This window comes from Saccostrea echinata, unplaced genomic scaffold (genome assembly GCF_033153115.1).
Source record: "Saccostrea echinata isolate AGI-Se365-2 ecotype Australia unplaced genomic scaffold, CSIRO_AGI_Sech_v1 ptg000009l, whole genome shotgun sequence".
In the NCBI taxonomy this organism is placed as follows: Eukaryota; Metazoa; Mollusca; class Bivalvia; order Ostreida; family Ostreidae; genus Saccostrea; species Saccostrea echinata.
The window spans coordinates 34,482,738-34,501,280 of record NW_026889758.1 but is presented as its reverse complement, the minus strand read 5'-3'; the positions used below and the strand labels follow the sequence as shown (position 1 = coordinate 34,501,280).

Here is an 18,543-nt window from a genome sequence, read left to right as displayed (position 1 = left end):
AAGTTTCATGTTTTCAAGCACAGTGGTTCTTGAGAAGAAGATTTTTTAATGATGCCATTAATTTTTCACGAATTCTTAATTATCTCCCCTTGGAAGAAGGCGTGGCCCTTCATTTGAACAAACTTGAATCCCCTTTACCCAAGGATACTTGTGGCAAGTTTGGTTGAAATTGGCCCAGTGGTTCTTGAGAAGAAGTCGAAAATGTGAAAAGTTTACAGACGGACAAACGGACAGACAGACGGACTACAGACAAAATGTGATCAGAAAAGCTCACTTGAGCCTTCGGCTCAGGTGAGCTAATAAAACAAACATATCTTTATGTATATCTTGTTTTAGAATTCAATAAAATCATAAGTCATTGTGTATTTTACCAAAATAAAGTATGAACATTATTTAAATCCACATTTCAGAGAATGTAAACATCATTCAGAATTGACCTTAACTTCAAAACAAACTTCATTTGCAGATAGAGGTGTTAATTAATCTCAATTTGACAGAAACAGATAAAGCTTTGGATTTTCTTCAAGAGGAAAGTTAATTAATCCCATGGGACTAGTTGCAGCTTTCATAGTTTACAATAGGAACATTCTCAGCAGTTATCTCTCTTTGCCCTGACATTCATTCTAATGTAAAGTTAAGGAATCTACCCCACCACCCCAGCTCCAAACTGGATGACATGGAGAACCAAACTAAGCATCAAAATATGTCTTACTGCCTCTTCAACCAACATATCAAATTTGAACTTAATTGGTCAACTACAAAAAAAGTTATTAGAAAAAAACAGAAAATTTGTGGATGGAAGAATGACAGACAGACAGACAGACGGACGGACAGACAGAGTGATTACTATAGGGCACCCGCAAATCCTTGTGGGGCCCTAATTACCGGTAACTATCAAAAGAATGCCAATTTCACACTCAACTCTGTGTCAAATTTTACACTATGAATTTGATTTGGCACCTCTCTCTCTCTTTTTCTCTCTCTCTGATATTTTTGAATCTTACTTGCAAGGCATTGTGGGATGGTGATACAGACAAGCATTGCCATTAACACATGCTGGCCAGAATCTACATTTTTCAGACAATTTGGCAGCTTTTGATGGAAGAACTTCTTCCTCTTCTTCATCTGTTGTAAATTAATGATTGTTTAAAATACTTGTAATAAATCATATAAACAAAACGATCATAGGGCAAATTAATGTGGCCTTAACTTAGTTGAAAAGTTAAAGATGATTGCTAATCTTGTCTAATCATGAGCATCCAGCTTCTATCCTAGCAAACAAGCTGTATGACCTTGTCTAAATGACCTTGGTTCAAGATTATGATACACCTTTTGGTTATTATCCACATTCATGTGAAACATGATCTGATGTCATTCCACTGTAGTACATGTAATAGTTTAGACAATAATGTTACACTTCTAAAACCCAGCAACCTTGATCTTGTCCGAAAGTCTTTTCTTAATGGTACAGACATATCCTTTACTCACAAGCAACCTTTATGCAACATCTAATGTTCTGTGTTTCCCCATTTTACACTTCTGTATCCTGTGATTCTGACATTATTAAATTTTTAAAGACCTAGGGGGTCCTGTCCTCAAGCACCTGTGATTTTCCATTAAGTTTATTAATTTTCTTTGAGTGGGTGTACCATTAGTTTTCATTGGATTCCATTTTTTTTGGAATGGAATCCATTCTCTGTTGGTATAAAAAGGGGGTTCCATTGTTCAATGGGGACTTCAGCCCTTTTCACTTTCTTTGATTAGAAGTAGGTCTTTTGGCTAGATTTTTATCTGAATTCTTAGATTAAATTTAATTATCTCCCCTTGTTTAAAGGTCACATCCCTATTTTTAACACAAAATAGAGCCCTTGGGCCAAGGATGCTCTGTGACAATTTTGACAAAAATTGAACAAGGGGTTCTTGAGATATGGCCCATATTCCAAAGAGTTGACGCACACCGCACAAATGGCCATAGCATTAGCTCTTTGAGCCTTTGGCTCAGAAGAGTTACTAAAATTATGTATCTTAGTACAGTCTTTTTTTGTATCAAGTCTTATTGAAATCAGATAAAAATTGTAGTTCTGAAGAGTAGTGTTTTGGAGGAATTCTATTGAAATTTCTAATTTTTGTATCCATCGCAACACCCTAGATCGAAATCAGAAACAGAATCACAGAATTCTGTATTTTGTCTTATTGAAATTGGACCAAAATTTAAATAGTAGTATTTTGAAAGAATTTCTAACTGATTTCTATTTTTAAAAACCATGGCAACACTGTTTTTCGAAATACAGAATATTGTATCTTAGCACAGTCTACTTGTGTTCCAAATCATAATCATATTGAAACTAAACCAAACCTGTAGATGAATTAGCATTTTGAAAGAATTTCAAAGAAATTTCTATGTTTAATCAGTCTTCGCCAAATCTTTTTTTCAGTACATGCCCTTCGGGCAGGTTTAACCACTTATTACGCTAGCCCAAACAAATATTTACATGCCCAGAATTTTATCAAATAATTTTATTCTTATTTGCCTTTTCATGCCAAGGAAATGATCCGAAATCCATTTCTATTGATCTATTGTCTCGCCATTTATTGTTTTCAACCTGTACACTTTTTGTGTCTCCTTTGCAAAAGAGTTCCTTGGAAGTCACATATTGTTTTCAAATTGTATACTTTTTGTGTCTCCTTTGCAAAAGAGTTCCTTGGAAATTGCGGTAGAATAAACTATCGTTAAAATTTTATTTGATGCTAGATTTTAGATGAAAAATCAGACTTTTAAGTACATTTAATGTTATTCGTATTATTTAATTTGACAATATGGAGGCTTAGGCCTCAGAATTTACATGCCCTTCGGGCTTGTAAGCATGCAATTTCCACATGCCCGCTTCCAATTTTACCAGGTCCCAGGCTTCGGACTCCCGGGATTTGTCGAAGACTGTTTAATGAGCATGGCAACACTGATAGTTGAAATCAAAAACCGATATAGAATTACGGTGAAATCCCTAATTTTCGTGGGGGTTTAATTTTTATTCTTTTCAAGGTATGAAGAGACCCACAAATTTATGTCCACCAAGAAATGTAATTTTTCACATATATTACTACCCAAAATTCTTCAAACATGAAATTGAATTACCATGAACCCAAATTTTTTCCTCAAAGCAGGAAAATTTGACCCCATAAAAATAAGTGATTTGACAATATGTATCTTAGTATAGTCTACTTTTGCACCATGTCTTACTGAAATTGGATCAAAACTGTAGAAGAAGTAGGGTTTTGAAAAATTATCTACAGACAGCTAGACAGATAAACAGACATCTTTAATATTAATGTTTTAGCTCTTCTGTTCTCTGACCAGTAGAGCTAAAAATCAGCTCATTATATACAAGCATAGTAAAAAAAAAGTCCAGAAAACAATGATGGAACAATGGACAGACAAGGGTAACAATAAATGTCCCAGCTATTTCATGCCAGGGGCATAATAACAAGAGGCCCAAGGGCCTTAACGGTCACCTGAGTAAAATACAACAATTTAGAGGATCCATAAACTGAAAAATGAAGCTTTGTTGCCCAAAAGCAAGAAAAATAGTATGATTAGCATCAACAAAATAATTGGTCTAGTATCTATCTGCCTATCTGACTTTCCAAGTCATTAAATCTATGAAAGTACATTTTCATTATACAATAAATTATCTTGCATAATTCTCTTATTCTATTAAGCTTTCAAATACATTATTTACATTGATTAATTATCAAAGGTGAATGGCAAAGGGGAATAACTTTGCTCAGCAGAATACAAGTTAATAGAGCCCTGGCCAGGACTAGAACACTTGACTAAATGGTCCAGGTGTTCAAAAATCTGGTAAAAATACCCTTGCATATTAAAACTTTTACTCTGTTTGCCTTGAACATCCCCAGAAGCATAGAAGATTTTCAAAGAAATGCATTTTCACCATAAAATTAAATAAATAAAGCCCCATCCTTACCCAGAACATCTGACCCATTGGCCACGAACTCGCAATTCTGGAAGAAGCACCCTTTCTCATTATAACTATACACTTATTTCTTTACTTTATAACCAGTAGTAGAAAAAATATTTTGAAAGAAATTATGCATTTTCACTATATATAATCAATAGAGCTCTTTCCCCCTCACCAGAACCCCTGACCCAAAGGCCATGAGGCATTCTTCCTTATCATAACCATGCACTTCCTTTGTTTGAAAAATACCCAGGCGCACACAAGATTTTGAAAGAATTCATGCCAATTCCCTATCTAATCAATAAAGCCCCGCCCTAACACCAGAACCCCTTACCCAGAGGCCATTAAATTCATAATTTCTGAGGCAGCCATGCTCATCATAACTATGTACTTAGTTTATTTAATATCCAGGAGCAGAGAAGATTTTCAAAGAATTAATGCAATTTTACTATATAATCAATGGAGCCCATCCCTAACCCCAGAACCCCTGACCCAAGGGCCATGAAACAATTTCTGAAAAGGCAGTCATGCTCACCATAACTATGTTCTTAGTTAGTTTATTTAATACCCAGGAGCAGAGAAAAAGATTTTCAAAGAATTAATGCAATTCTACTATATAATCAATAGAGCCCTGCCCTAACACCAGAACCCCTGACCCTGGGGCCATGAAATTCACAATTTTGGAAGAGGCACTCTTGCTCATCATAAATATCTACTAAGTTACTTTATTTAATACCCAGGAGCAGAGAAGAAGATTTTCAAAGAATTAATACATTTTCACTATATACTCAATAGAGCCCTGCCCTAACACCAGAACCTCTGACCCTGGGGCCATGAAATTCACAATTTTGAAAGAGGCACTCTTGTTCTTCATAACTATGTACTTAATACCCAGGAGCAGAGAAAATTATTGCAATTCTACTATATAATCAATAGAGCCCTGCCCTAACACCAGAACCCCTGATCCTGGGGCCATGAAATTCAAAATTTTGAAAGAGGCACTCTAGCTCATCATAACTATATACTAAGTTAGTTTATCTAATACCCAGGAGCAGAGAAGAAGATTTTCAAAGAATTAATGCCTTTTCACTATATAATCAATAGAGCCCCACCCTAACACCAGAATCCCTGACCCTGGGGCCATGAAATTCATAATTTCAGAAGAGGCACTCTTGCTCATCATAAATATGTACTAACTTAGTTCATTTAATATCCAGGAGCAGATAAGAAGATTTTCAAAGAATTAATGCATCTTCACTATATAATCAATAGAGCCCCGCCCTAACACCAGAACCCCTGACCCTGGGGCCATGAAATTCACAATTTTGGAAGAGGCACTCTTGCTCATCATAACTAAGTACTAAATTAGTTCATTTAATAACCAGGAGCAGATAAGAAGATTTTCAAAGAATTAATGCATTTTAACAATATAATCAATAGAGACCCGCCCTAACACCAGAACCCCTGACCCTGGGGCCATGAAATTCACAATTTTGGAAGAGGCACTCTTGCTCATCATAACTATGTACTAAATTAGTTCATTTAATACCCAGGAGCAGATAAGAAGATTTTCAAAGAATTAATGCATTTTAACTAATGTATATAATCAATAAAGCCCTGCCCTAACACCAGAACCCCTGACCCTGGGGCCATGAAATTCACAATTTTGGAAGAGGCACTCTTGCTCATCATAAATATCTACTAAGTTACTTTATTTAATACCCAGGAGCAGAGAAGAAGATTTTCAAAGAATTAATACATTTTCACTATATACTCAATAGAGCCCTGCCCTAACACCAGAACCCCTGACCCAGGGGCCATGAAATTCACAATTTTGAAAGAGGCACTCTTGCTCATCATAACTATATACTTAGTAAATTTATTTAATACCCAGGAGCAGAGAAGAAGATTTTCAAAGAATTAATGCATTTTCTCTATATAATCAATAGAGCCCCGCCCTAACACCAGAACCCCTGATCCTGGGGCCATGAATTTCACAATTTTGAAAGAGGCACTCTTGTTCTTCATAACTATGTACTTAGTTACTTTATTTAATACCCAGGAGCAGAGAAGAAGATTTTCAAAGAAATAATGCACTTTCCCTATATGATCTATATAGCCCCACCCTAGCACCAGAACCCCTGACCCTGGGGCCATGAATTTCACAATTTTGGTAGAGGACTCAATGCTTATTACAATGATGCCAACAGTTTGACTGCTTGATGTCCAGGAGTAAAGAAGAAGATTTTTAAAGATTGCATTATTTTTGGTGGTTTTAGCCCCACCCCTCAGGCCCCAGGGGGGCAGGGACCATGGAATTCACAATTTTTGTTCCCCTTCACCCATAGGTGCTATATGCCAAATTTGGTTGAAATTGGTTAAGCGGTTTCAGAGAAGAAGCTAAAAATGTTCAAATGTTAACACACGACGCACACCGCACGACGCACGACGCACGCCGACGGACGAGAACGGATAGCAATAGGTCACCTGAGTGACTCAGGTGACCTAAAAATGCAACAGATTTATACAAATTTTTGAATTACTGTACAATGTAATCAAGTAACTAACCATCTGTATCTTTTAGGCTAAATGTAATTGGTTTAACTTCCGGAGCCGAGTGTACAATAGTTTTCTTTGAGATCTCACTGGAGATCTCCATGTCACCTCCCCCTCCTTCCTTTTCAGCTTCAAACCGGTCAGGATTCACCCCATCCAGTGTGACTATAAACCTGGTGTCCACAGGTGACACAAAGGCTGTTGGTTTTTCTCTGTTTAACAAAATCAAATTCATGGTTTTTCTTAAAACAGTAACATGAAATAATGTTCAATTACCTGGTTTGATCTTCAAATTCAAAAGGACCAGACTCTCTGTAACTTCATGAATTGTCTTAAAAGACTTTCATAAAACATGCTATTGAAAAAATCATAATTTTATTAAAACCAGAAGTCTCTGACAAGACTTAGCTCTACTGGTTGTACATGTACTTATAACAAAGGAAGATAAAAGTAGCACATGGACTTGAACCTTTGCAACGGCAATAAATACATTAATGTGGTGATTCTGTTTCTGATTTCGATTTGTTGTAGCAAGATTTATTGCAATCAGACGAAAACTGTAGGGGGAGTAGCCTTTTAAAACAATTTTACAGAAATTTCAATTTTAGTTACCATGGCAACATCATTCAACGAAACCAAAAACAATAAAGACAATTATATATCTTCTGTATCTCAGTGTAGTCTACTTGTGTGCAAAGACTACTGAAGTCAGACCAAAACTGTAGAAGTAGCATTTTAAAAGTATATCAAGAAAATTTCTATTTTTAGAAACCATGGCAACATCATTCATCAAAATCAAAAACTGATACACAGAATTATGTATCTTAGTGTAGTATACTTATGTGCCAAGGTTTACTTAAATCAGACTCAAACTGTAGGAGGATTAGCATTTTGAAAGTATTTCACAGAAATTTCAATTTTTAGTAACCATGGCAACACCATTCATCAAAATCAAAAATTGATGAATAGAATTATGTATCTTATTATAGCCTACTTGTGTGCCATGTTACATTGAAATCAGATCAAAACTGTAAGAGGATTAGCGTTTTGAAAGTTTTTTCACAGAAATTTCTATTTTTAGTAACCATGGGAACACCGTTCATTGAAATCAAAAATGGATAATCAGAATTATGTATCTTAGTGTAGTCTACTTGTGTGCCAAGTTATATTGATATTAGACCAAAACTGTGGGAGGAGAAGTGTTTTGAAAGTATTTCCCAGAAATTTCTATTTCTAGTAGCCAAGGCAACACCGTTCACTGAAATCAAAAACCGATACACAGAATAATGTATCTTAGTGTAGTCTACTTATGTTTCAAGTTATATTAAAATCAGACGGAAACTGTAGGAGGAATAGCATTTTGGAAAATTATTTACAGATGGACGGACAGACAGATGGATGGACGATGGACACCTTACTATCGCATAAGCTCTTCTGGTCTCTGACCAGTAGAGCTAAAAAAAATAATAAAGTCAAACCTCGTTATCTCAAATTCAATGGGACCAAGAAACAAGAGGCCCATTGGTCACATCTCTCGAGCACATTGACATAGAAAAAGCAGAAACCAGTTCAATGTTGAAAAATTCCTATATAAAACTCTAACTGCCCACTGTGGCCCCACCCTAACCTGGGGGTCATGATTTCAACAAATTTGAATCTACACTACCTGAGGATGCTTCAACATCAATATGACTAATCATGGCTTTGCTGTTCTTGAAAAGAAGATTTTTAAAAGATTTTTCAGATATATTCCTAATAATGTAAAACTAAAGTCCCCCAATGTGGCCCCACCTTATGCCTTGGAGGGGGGGGGGGGGGGGAAGGGGATGTCAAGATTAGAATAAATTTGAATTTACACTACTGAGGATGTTTCTTTAATAATATGACTAATCTTGGCTTTGCTGTTCTTGAAAAGAAGATTTTAAATGATTTTTTCCAATATATTCCTATGTAAAACTTAAGTCCCCCAATGTGGCCCCACCCTAGCCCTGGGGGTTAAGATTAATATGACTATTAGTATTAATCATGGCTTTGCTGTTTTGAAGCAGAAGATTTTACAAGATTTCTCCCTAAATATGCCTATGTAAAACTTTGACCATCCATTGTTGCCCCACCCTACCCAAGGGGGCATGATTTGAACAAACTTAAACTTACACTACCTGAAGATGCTTCTATAATTAAATGATTAATCATGACTGTTCTTGATGAAGAAAATTTTTAAAGATATTTCATATATATTCTTATGATAAACTTTGACACCCCGGTGTGGCCATCCCCTACCCCCAGGGGTCATAACTGGAACAAACTTGGATCTCCATTACATGAAAATGCTTCTATGATAATATGACTAATAATGGCTAAGCTGTTCCTGAACAGAAGATTTTTTAAAGACATTTCCTTTATACATTGTATTTCAATGTAAAATGACCCCCTGTTGTGGCCCACCCTATCCCTGGGGGGTCATGATTTGAACAAACTTGAATCTACACTACCCAAGGATGTTTCTATATGATTGCGCCCATGACAAAAGGGCCTTATGGCATTTTTACTAACACAGAGAAATAACGTCATAAAGATGTGACATTGCAGATTGACGGTGAACATCAACGCATATTTTTTTCATCCACGTTTTGACGTTTTGTCATGACTAGCTTTTGTTGCTGTTCTTAACATAATATAATTAATATAACTAATAATGGCTTACCTGTTCTTGAGAAGTTGATTTTTAAAGACATTTATTTAACATGTATTTTCCTATGTAAAACTTTGACCCCCTCTTGTGGCCCTGACCTACCCCTACCTACAAACTTGTATCTACACTACGTGAGGATGTTTCTATAATAATATGACTAATCGTGGTTTTTCTGTTCTTGTGAATTAGATTTTTAAAAACATTTCCTATATTTTCCTATGTAAAAATTTGACCCCCTGTTGTGGCCCTACCCAAACCCTGGGGGGTCATGATTTGTTCAAACTTGAATCTACAGTATGTAATGAAGCTTTCTCATAAGTTCATCTTTTTTGGCCCTATGGTTCTTGAAGAAGATTTTTAAATGACTTAATCCAATTTTTCTTTTTTTTCTTAGACTAGTTATCTCCCCTTGGAAGAGGGTGTGGCCCTTCATTTGAACAAACTTCAATCCCATTTAACCAAGGATACTTTTTGCCAAGTTTGGTAAAAATTGGCCCAATGGTTCTTGAGAAGAAGATGAAAATGTAAAAAGTTATCAACGATGATGACGACAACCACAGACAAATTTTTATCAGAAAAGCTCACTTGAGCCTTTGGCTCAGATTTGGGCACACGAGTGTACATGGTGTACGGCTGGTGTAGGGGATCGCACCTTGTAGAGTATACAGGTGTGAGGACAAAGTATGAGTGCCAGGTAAAGGTCTACATATTATGCAATTTTATATATCTTCTACGGACTGGTAGGCCATCAAATCACCGACACACAATATCCCATTCCTTCTTATTTCAAGAACTGCTCCCGGAATACATTAATTTAGAATGATGTTTCATAGGTGACCCTGAGAATGATAATTAAATTCATACATCCAAAATCTTCTGCTTATTTTAATCTTATATTGGAATTTTAATAATAAAAAAACCCCTCATTATTAGCCACCCACTGCCCTCTGCAATAAATGTGAAATTGCCATAGATGCATTCTTTAATCCAATCCCCTTAAAAAAAATCTAATATTTACAAAACATACTACAAAAATTTAATTAATATCAAATATCATGAATAGCCTATTGGGTATATCACCTTTCATAGTCATAAAAATATATCACCTACATTAATTTATATCGAAGGCCGTGGCTTCTAATAGAATAACCACATTGCTTGACTTTCGCTATATGCATATAAAAAAATGGTCAAGGTTTATATACAGGGTTTGACAATAACTTTTATGAGTACTAGACCAGTCGGGCAACTTCCAATAATTTTTACTAGCCCTGACCATAAAATCACTAGCCCTGAAAACTTAAATCCACTTTTTATAAACTGCTAATTATAATGGAAAAAAGTTTCGAAACCATACTAGAATAAAGATACCGTCTCTTGCACCTGTTAAGATATATATTGACAGACTCTTCCATAGGTCACTATCCATTAAGTTGGGTTAAGCGTGACACACAAAGATTATAAGCCTTAATTAAGGAACAATCAATGAACTTAGTATAAAATTAATTATCCTTAATATAAATACATTGTGAATTAAAGAATATATTATTCAATAACTTCATACTAATTTTAAATACTGAACGAAGTTAGTTCCCATCGCAACTTGTCTATTACAGCTGGGCTAAAAATAGCGATTGTGTCATGAGGGGAAGTTTTCTTTTACAGAGCGATGGGTGATGTTTACTTTCAGACAAATAAGAATTTAAAAAAAATTATAAAAATAAAAAAAACTTTTTAGAATATTTATTTGAAAGACTGAAATGAGGGTTATCATTTATTTCATACACATGACCAGTCGGTCTAGTTCACGAACAATTTACACGACCGGACCACTCATTTACTAGACTGGGTCAGTCAGACGTGCCTTAGTGTCAAACCCTGATATAACGCTATTTGAAAATTGCAATGACAATTTCAAAATTATCTTGGTTACATAAGAATAAATTTTATTAGAAAATTAATTTTCATTTTGTACTTAAAATATTCTAATATTCCAGCTTCTATATTTTTAATATCAACTATTACATTTTTTATTTTTCTTTCTTTCTGTTTGGTTTTGTTTTATTTTGTTTTGGTTTATAATTTCGAAGGGAGATAACTCGCCTTTTAGACCAAGACTGTTTTCACCTATGATCTGTAGGTTGCACCGTGGTGGTGCATATTACCTGGATGGCTGAACCACGGGGGTACGTGGTTTTTACATGAGACACCTGTACTAACTGCGATGAGATTCATACCGTGGGGGTGAGCGGTAAATGCATAGGCTGTGTTGACTGTACTGTATTTTCCTATATAAAACTTTGACCCCCTGTTGTGGCCCTGCCCTGCCCCTGGGGGTCATGATTTGAACAAACTTGTATCAACACTATCTGAGGATGTTTCTATAATAATATGACTAATCATCCCTTCGCTGTTCTTGTGAAGAAGACTTTTATGGACATTTCCTATATTTTCCTATGTAAAACTTTGACCCCCCCCCCAAGTTGTGGCCCTACCCTACCCCTGGGGGTCATGATTTGTTCAAACTTGAATTCACAGTATGTAATGAAGCTTTCACATAAGTTTCATCTTTTTTGGCCCAGTGGTTCTTGAGAAGATTTTAAATGACTAAATCCAATTTTTCTTTTTCTTAGACTAGTTATCTCCCCTTGAAAGAGGGTGTGACTCTTCATTTGAACAAACTTGAATCTTTTTTAACCAAGGATACTCTTTGCCAAGTTTAGTTGAAATTGGCCCAATGGTTCTTGAAGAAGATTTTTTAAATGACTAAATCCAATTTTTCTTTTTTCTTAGTTATCTCCCCTTGGAAGAGGGCGTGGCCCTTCATTTGAACAAACTTCAATCCCATTTAACCAAGGATACTTTTTGCCAAGTTTGGTTGAAATTGGCCCAATGGTTCTTGAGAAGAAGATGAAAATGTAAAAAGTTATCAACGATGATGACGACATCAACAGACAAATGTTTAGCAGAAAAGCTCACTTGAACCTTTGGCTCAGATTTGGGCACATGAGTGTACATGGTATTAGGCTGGTGTAGGGGATCGCACCTTGTAGAGTATACAGGTGTGAGGACAAGGTATGAGTGCCAGGTGAAGCTCTATACATTGTAATTTTGTATATCTTCTACAGACTTGTAGGCCATCAAATCACCAACACACAATATCCCATTTCTACTGATTTCAAGAACTGCTTCCGGAATACATTAATTTATAGAATGATGTTTCATAGGTGACCCTGAGAATGATAATTAAATTCATACATCCAAAATCTTCTGCTTATTTTAATCTTATATTGGAATTTTAATAATAAAAAAACCCCTCATTCTTAGCCACCCACTGCCCTCTGCAATAAATGTAAAATTGCCATAGATGCATTCTTTAATCCAATCCCCTTAAAAAAAATCTAATATTTACAAAACATACTACAAAAATTTAATTAATATCAAATATCATGAATAGCCTATTGGGTATATCACCTTTCATAGTCATAAAAATATATCACCTACATTAATTTAAATCGAAGGATTTGGCTTCTAATAGAGTAAACACATTGCTTGACTTTTGCTATATGCATATCAAAAAAATGGTCAAGGCTTATATAACACTATTTGAAAATTGCAATGACAATTTCAAAATTATCTTGGTTGCATAAGAATATATTTTTAAATTATTAGAAAATTAATTTTCATTTTGTACTTAAAATATTCTAATATTCCAGCTTCTATATTTTTAATATCAACTATTACATTTTTTATTTTTCTTTCTTTCTGTTTGGTTTCGTTTTATTTTGTTTTGGTTTATAATTTCGAAGGGAGATAACTCGCCTTTTAGACCAAGACTGTTTTCACCTATGATCTGTGGGTTGCCGTGGTGGTGCATATTACCTGGATGGCCGAACCACAGGGGAACGCGGTTTTTACCTGAGACACCTGTACTAACTGTGATGAGATTCATACCGTGGGGGTGAGCGGTAAATGCATAAGCTGTGTTGACTGTACTGTATTTTCCTATAAAAAACTTTGACCCCCCTATTGTAGCCCTGCCCTACCCCTGGGGGTCATGATTTGAACAAACTTGTATCAACACTACGTGAGGATGTTTCTATAATAATATGACTAATCATGGCTTTGTTGTTCTTGTGAAGAATATTTTCAAGGATGTTTCCTATATTTTCCTATGTATAACTTTGAAATCCCCCCTCCCCTAGTTGTGGCCCTACCCTACCCCTGGGGGTCATGATTTGTTCAAACTTGAATCCACAGTATGTAATGAAGCTTTCACATAAGTTTCATCTTTTTTGGCCCAGTGGTTCTTGAGAAGATTTTAAATGACTAAATCCAATTTTTCTTTTTTTCTTAGACTAGTTATTTCCCCTTGAAAGAGGGTGTGACTCTTCATTTGAACAAACTTGAATCCCTTTTAACCAAGGATACTCTTTGCCAGGTTTGGTTGAAATTGGCCCAGTGGTTCTTGAAGATTTTTAAATGACTTAATCCAATTTTTCTTTTTTTCCTTAGTTATCTCCCTTGAAAGAGGGTGTGGCCCTTCATTTGAACAAACGTCAATCCCATTTAACCAAGGATACTTTTTGCCAAGTTTGGTTGAAATTGGCCCAATGGTTCTTGAGAACAAGATGAAAATGTAAAAAGTTATCAACGATGATGACGACATCGACAGACAAATTTTTATCAGAAAAGCTCACTTGAGCCTTTGGCTCAGATTTGGGCACACGAGTGTACATGGTGTACGGCTGGTGTAGGGGATCGCACCTTGTAGAGTATACAGGTGTGAGGACAAGGTATGAGTGCCAGGTAAAGGTCTACATATTATGCAATTTTATATATCTTCTACAGACTTGTAGGCCATCAAATCACCGACACACAATATCCCATTCCTTCTTATTTCAAGAACTGCTCCCGGAATACATTAATTTAGAATGATGTTTCATAGGTGACCCTGAGAATGATAATTAAATTCATACATCCAAAATCTTCTGCTTATTTTAATCTTATATTGGAATTTTAATAATAAAAAAACCCCTCATTCTTAGCCACCCACTGCCCTCTGCAATAAAATTGAAACTGCAATAAGCACATTCTTTAATCCAATCCCCTTAAAAAAAATCTAACATTTACAAAACATACTACAAAAATTTAATTAATATTAAATATCATGAATAGCATATAGGGTATATCACCTTTCATACTCATAAAAACATATCACCTACATTAATTTAAATGGAAGGACGTGGCTTCTAATAGAATAAACACATTGCTTGACTTTCGCTATAACCATATCAAAATAATGGTCAAGGCTTATATCGCTATTTGAAAATTGCAATGACAATTTCAAAATTATCTTGGTTACATAAAAATATATTTTATTAGAAAATTAGAAAATTAATATTCATTTTGTACTTAAAATATTCTAATACTCCAGCTTCTATATTTTTAATATCAATTGTTACATTTTTTATTTTTCTTTCTTTCTGTTTGGTTTCGTTTTATTTTGTTTTGGTTTATAATTTCGAAGGGAGATAACTCGCCTTTTAGACCAAGACTGTTTTCACCTATGATCTGTGGGTTGCACCGTGGTGGTGCATATTACCTGGATGGCCGAACCGCGGGGGTACGTGGTTTTTACCCAAGACACCTGTACTATCTGCGATGAGATTCATACCGTGGGGGTGAGTGGTAAATGCATAGGCTGTGTTGACTGTACTGTATTTTCCTATATAAAACTTTGACCCCCTGTTGTGGCCCTGCCCTATCCCTGGGGGTCATGATTTGAACAAACTTGTATCAACACTACGTGAGGATGTTTCTATAATAATATGACTAATCATGGCTTTGCTGTTCTTGTGAAGAAGATTTTTAAAAACATTTCCTATATTTTCCTATGTAAAACTTTGACTCCCTGTTGTGGTCCTACCCAAACCCTGGGGGTCATGATTTGCTCAAACTTGAATCTACAGTACGTAATGAAGCTTTCACATAAGTTCATCTTTTTTTGCCCTGTGGTTCTTGAAGAAGATTTTTAAATGACTTAATCCAATTTTTCTTTTTTTTTCTTAGTTATCTCCCCTTGAAAGAGGGTGTGGCCCTTCATTTGAACAAAACTTAAATCCCCTTTACCTAAGGATACTCTTTGCCAAGTTTAGTTGAAATTGGCCCAATGGTTCTTGAGAAGAATATGAAAATGTAAAAAGTTAACACGATGACAACGACAATGACAACGACAGACAACGGACAAATTTTTATCAGAAAAGCTCACTTGAGCCTTCGGCTCAGATGAGCTTAAAGACTTTCAGATATCCAAGGGTTTGGGTTAAAATGCAATAAGAAAATAGTTGTTGGGACTTTCAAATCACTTTGACATGTCCATGGTATATTAAAGATATCAGAGTTCAAGATACCAAAGTTCAACTTAATATCTACAACCTTGAAACTAGAAAAACTGTGAGCACTGAGCTCACAAAATGATAACCTTGTTTTTTAAAATACTGAATACAATAAATGTCATTTTAAGCATATTTTATGAATATTGAGAGTTGAAATTTAAATACAGCAATTTGCATATTTCAATTGGATTTGGTTCCATACTACTGTGATATCATAGGCGACAATTCAGTGATACAGAATTTGCACACTTTTAATGAAGTTATCAATGACAAAGGCAGCATAATTACAAAAAATAGGCCCATGGGCCACAAAGTTCACCTGAGTTACTTTGGTCCTGCTGTTCTGCATCAGATTTTTTGCCTAATATACATGTATTCCTTTGTAAAATTTTGATAACCTTCATTTTGTGAGGTCAGTGCTCACAGTTTTTCTAGTTTCAATTTATTTCATTTTACTGAATCAACTGAGGTTGAGAAAATAATCTGCTTTTTCTTGTTATTCTAAACATTTAAAATTTATACATATATTAGAATTACATGTACCAGCTCTGATTATGGTAATGTTTTGTTAATCAAGATTGCCATCCTTTACACATTCTATGCAGCTGTATCTGCATAAAATTTTGTATAATAAATGAATAATAGCACAGTACTATAATGTTAAATTTGTTAATAAAATTGGTTATAATGTGATGACAAATCAAGTTGTACAGTGAAAGTGAGTTTCTTCATATTCGCTGCATCTCCCTCGCTGTTATGTTTAAATTTTTACAGAAACATATAAGGTTGGATATCCAACCTCATATGTACACAATCGTGATTTGGTTATCCATGATGCAGAAAATCCAGTTTGTATTGCATATATTTCAGTAAGATTAATATGAACAGCTGATCAGCCATTGTCACTTTTGACCTTACATGAACACAGGATCACTATCTAAAACTTGGATATTTTATTCAGGGGTTTTCATTTGTCAGTAAGTTTTTATTATAGCGGTATGTACGCAATAAAAACACATTATTTATAAATAGTTATCATATGGAACGTACGGTAATATACTTTTAATTTCAAATAATTGCGACGTCTTTTAAACAATGCAATGTTATACTGTTTTTATTCCAAGTTCTTTTCTTCAAACACTTTGAATAAATAAACTTTGTTTAACTAATGGAAGACTTACGTTTTGGTCTGAGCCAGTGTCCTCTTTCTGTTCTTCAGCAAACTCTGCTGCTTCAATAACATGGCCCTCTGTGTAACATCGTCATCCTCATCAATGTCTGCCTCCTCTAATTCCTCTGGACTTGCCTCCTCGAGCCCTAAGTCAGTGCTGCCCTGGGAGGGCAGGTCCCTCTCAGACTCCTGCTGTAAGAGTTGTTGCACATCTGGATCAACGTCAGGACTGAGGGACTGGTCATCATCTGACCCCACAGGAAGCTACTCATTGAATAAAAAAATGTATTGATCAAAGTTTTGAACTGACATGCAGTGCCATTTTATCCTATATGATGAAACAAAAAAATACCCACTAATACTTGTTGCCAAATGAGTTTGTCAGTAAGTGAATGAAATCTCACAAAATACTGTAAGTGTACATAAATTGGCATATTCAAAATTTAGCACAATCATTGGGTATGGAGTTGGTGGTGAAATCATGAATTAGCGCTATACACGTCTGTGCTGTATATTGTATGTATAAATGATTTCTTAGTGGTATTCATGAATTAGTGGATCATTGTCTGCGCCAAAGTCGCTAAAATATGAAGCCCGCTTTTTTAAGTACACATACAGTATCCAGGACTCAACATTAACTAAAATATTCACTTGTCCATCAGACAAGTTGTCAATAAATATTACTTTTCTGAATCCACTTTTTACTTATACCGTATAGCCGGTTTCTTTAGCGAGTGTAAAATTTTTAGCTAGCTCAAAAGTATGCCGATAATTTTGGCAGAACTTTTTTTGGAGGACACAGAGTTCCATGACTTTGCAAAATTCATCTGTTAAATGAGTTTCAGTAACTTAATATTCATTTGAATATCAATTTAGGCAAAAGTTTGAGTAAATACCAATACCACATGAAAAATATCAAACATTTAAAAACAGACTGATCAAAGTTATTTAATATTTACTTGTACATATTCAGTATTTATAATCAAGGGTGCAAATTTAGCGATAAAAATTTTAGCAGTCTACTACAAAACTGCTAAAAGAAGCCAAAGTTAGCACCCTGCTACAATTTCCCAATATACAGTATAAGAACAGTGTTAAGCTTTATCATTAAGACTGAAGTAGCTATATATGAAATTAAATCTTTTTTTTGGCACACTGGATATGGCTCTTACTTTTCCAATGTGCAATAAAAGTATCCTTTCTAAACTTTGATGTACCTGTGAAAAGGGACCATAATTTGTTGGCACATTCTTTATTATTATGACAAACATTACAATATATAATGCCAATTTGACTAGTCAAGGCTGAGCTACTTTCACTTTCTTGATAGACCTCATTGTACATTATTCCAGGAAATTCAGATTTCCAGCTTTCCTGAAACAATTTTTTTTTGTACATATTTGTTTTTTAGCCTCTAACTTTCTTGTAATCATCTGAATCATCAATCCTTTTCTTAATAAACCTGTACGTTGTTAGATGTGTGTCGTTACTAGTACTTACATGTATAACTGTGAAGACCAGTTTACACATGTTAATTTTTTTTTTTATGTTAAAACACAGGATTTCATGAATTCACCGGGGATTTTTTTTTTTCAAATTAACAATTTTTCAAAATGGTTAAAAAACAAGAAGTCTGTGAGCCAATGCTCACTAATAATTCCCCCGCTCTGATGTGAATACATAAGTTCATTTATGGACAGACACATTGATAATCAGGAAATTGACATCGGATTTGTACAAAAAATGGAT

At 35.0% G+C, this 18,543-nt stretch overlaps 1 protein-coding gene across 1 annotated transcript in view; it reads right to left on the bottom strand.

Moving 5' to 3' along the window:
- The window catches only part of LOC133182264 (zinc finger CCCH domain-containing protein 14-like), a 51,733-nt gene that overhangs the window by 22,429 nt on the left and 10,761 nt on the right, over positions 1–18,543 (bottom strand). Inside the window, exons 12-14 of the mRNA XM_061317041.1 lie at positions 16,805–17,058; positions 6,546–6,745; positions 1,005–1,125 (exon numbers count right to left, since the gene is read on the bottom strand). Of these exons, the coding sequence (XP_061173025.1) occupies positions 1,005–1,125; positions 6,546–6,745; positions 16,805–17,058 (575 nt within the window). The remainder of the gene's footprint in view (positions 1–1,004; positions 1,126–6,545; positions 6,746–16,804; positions 17,059–18,543) is intronic.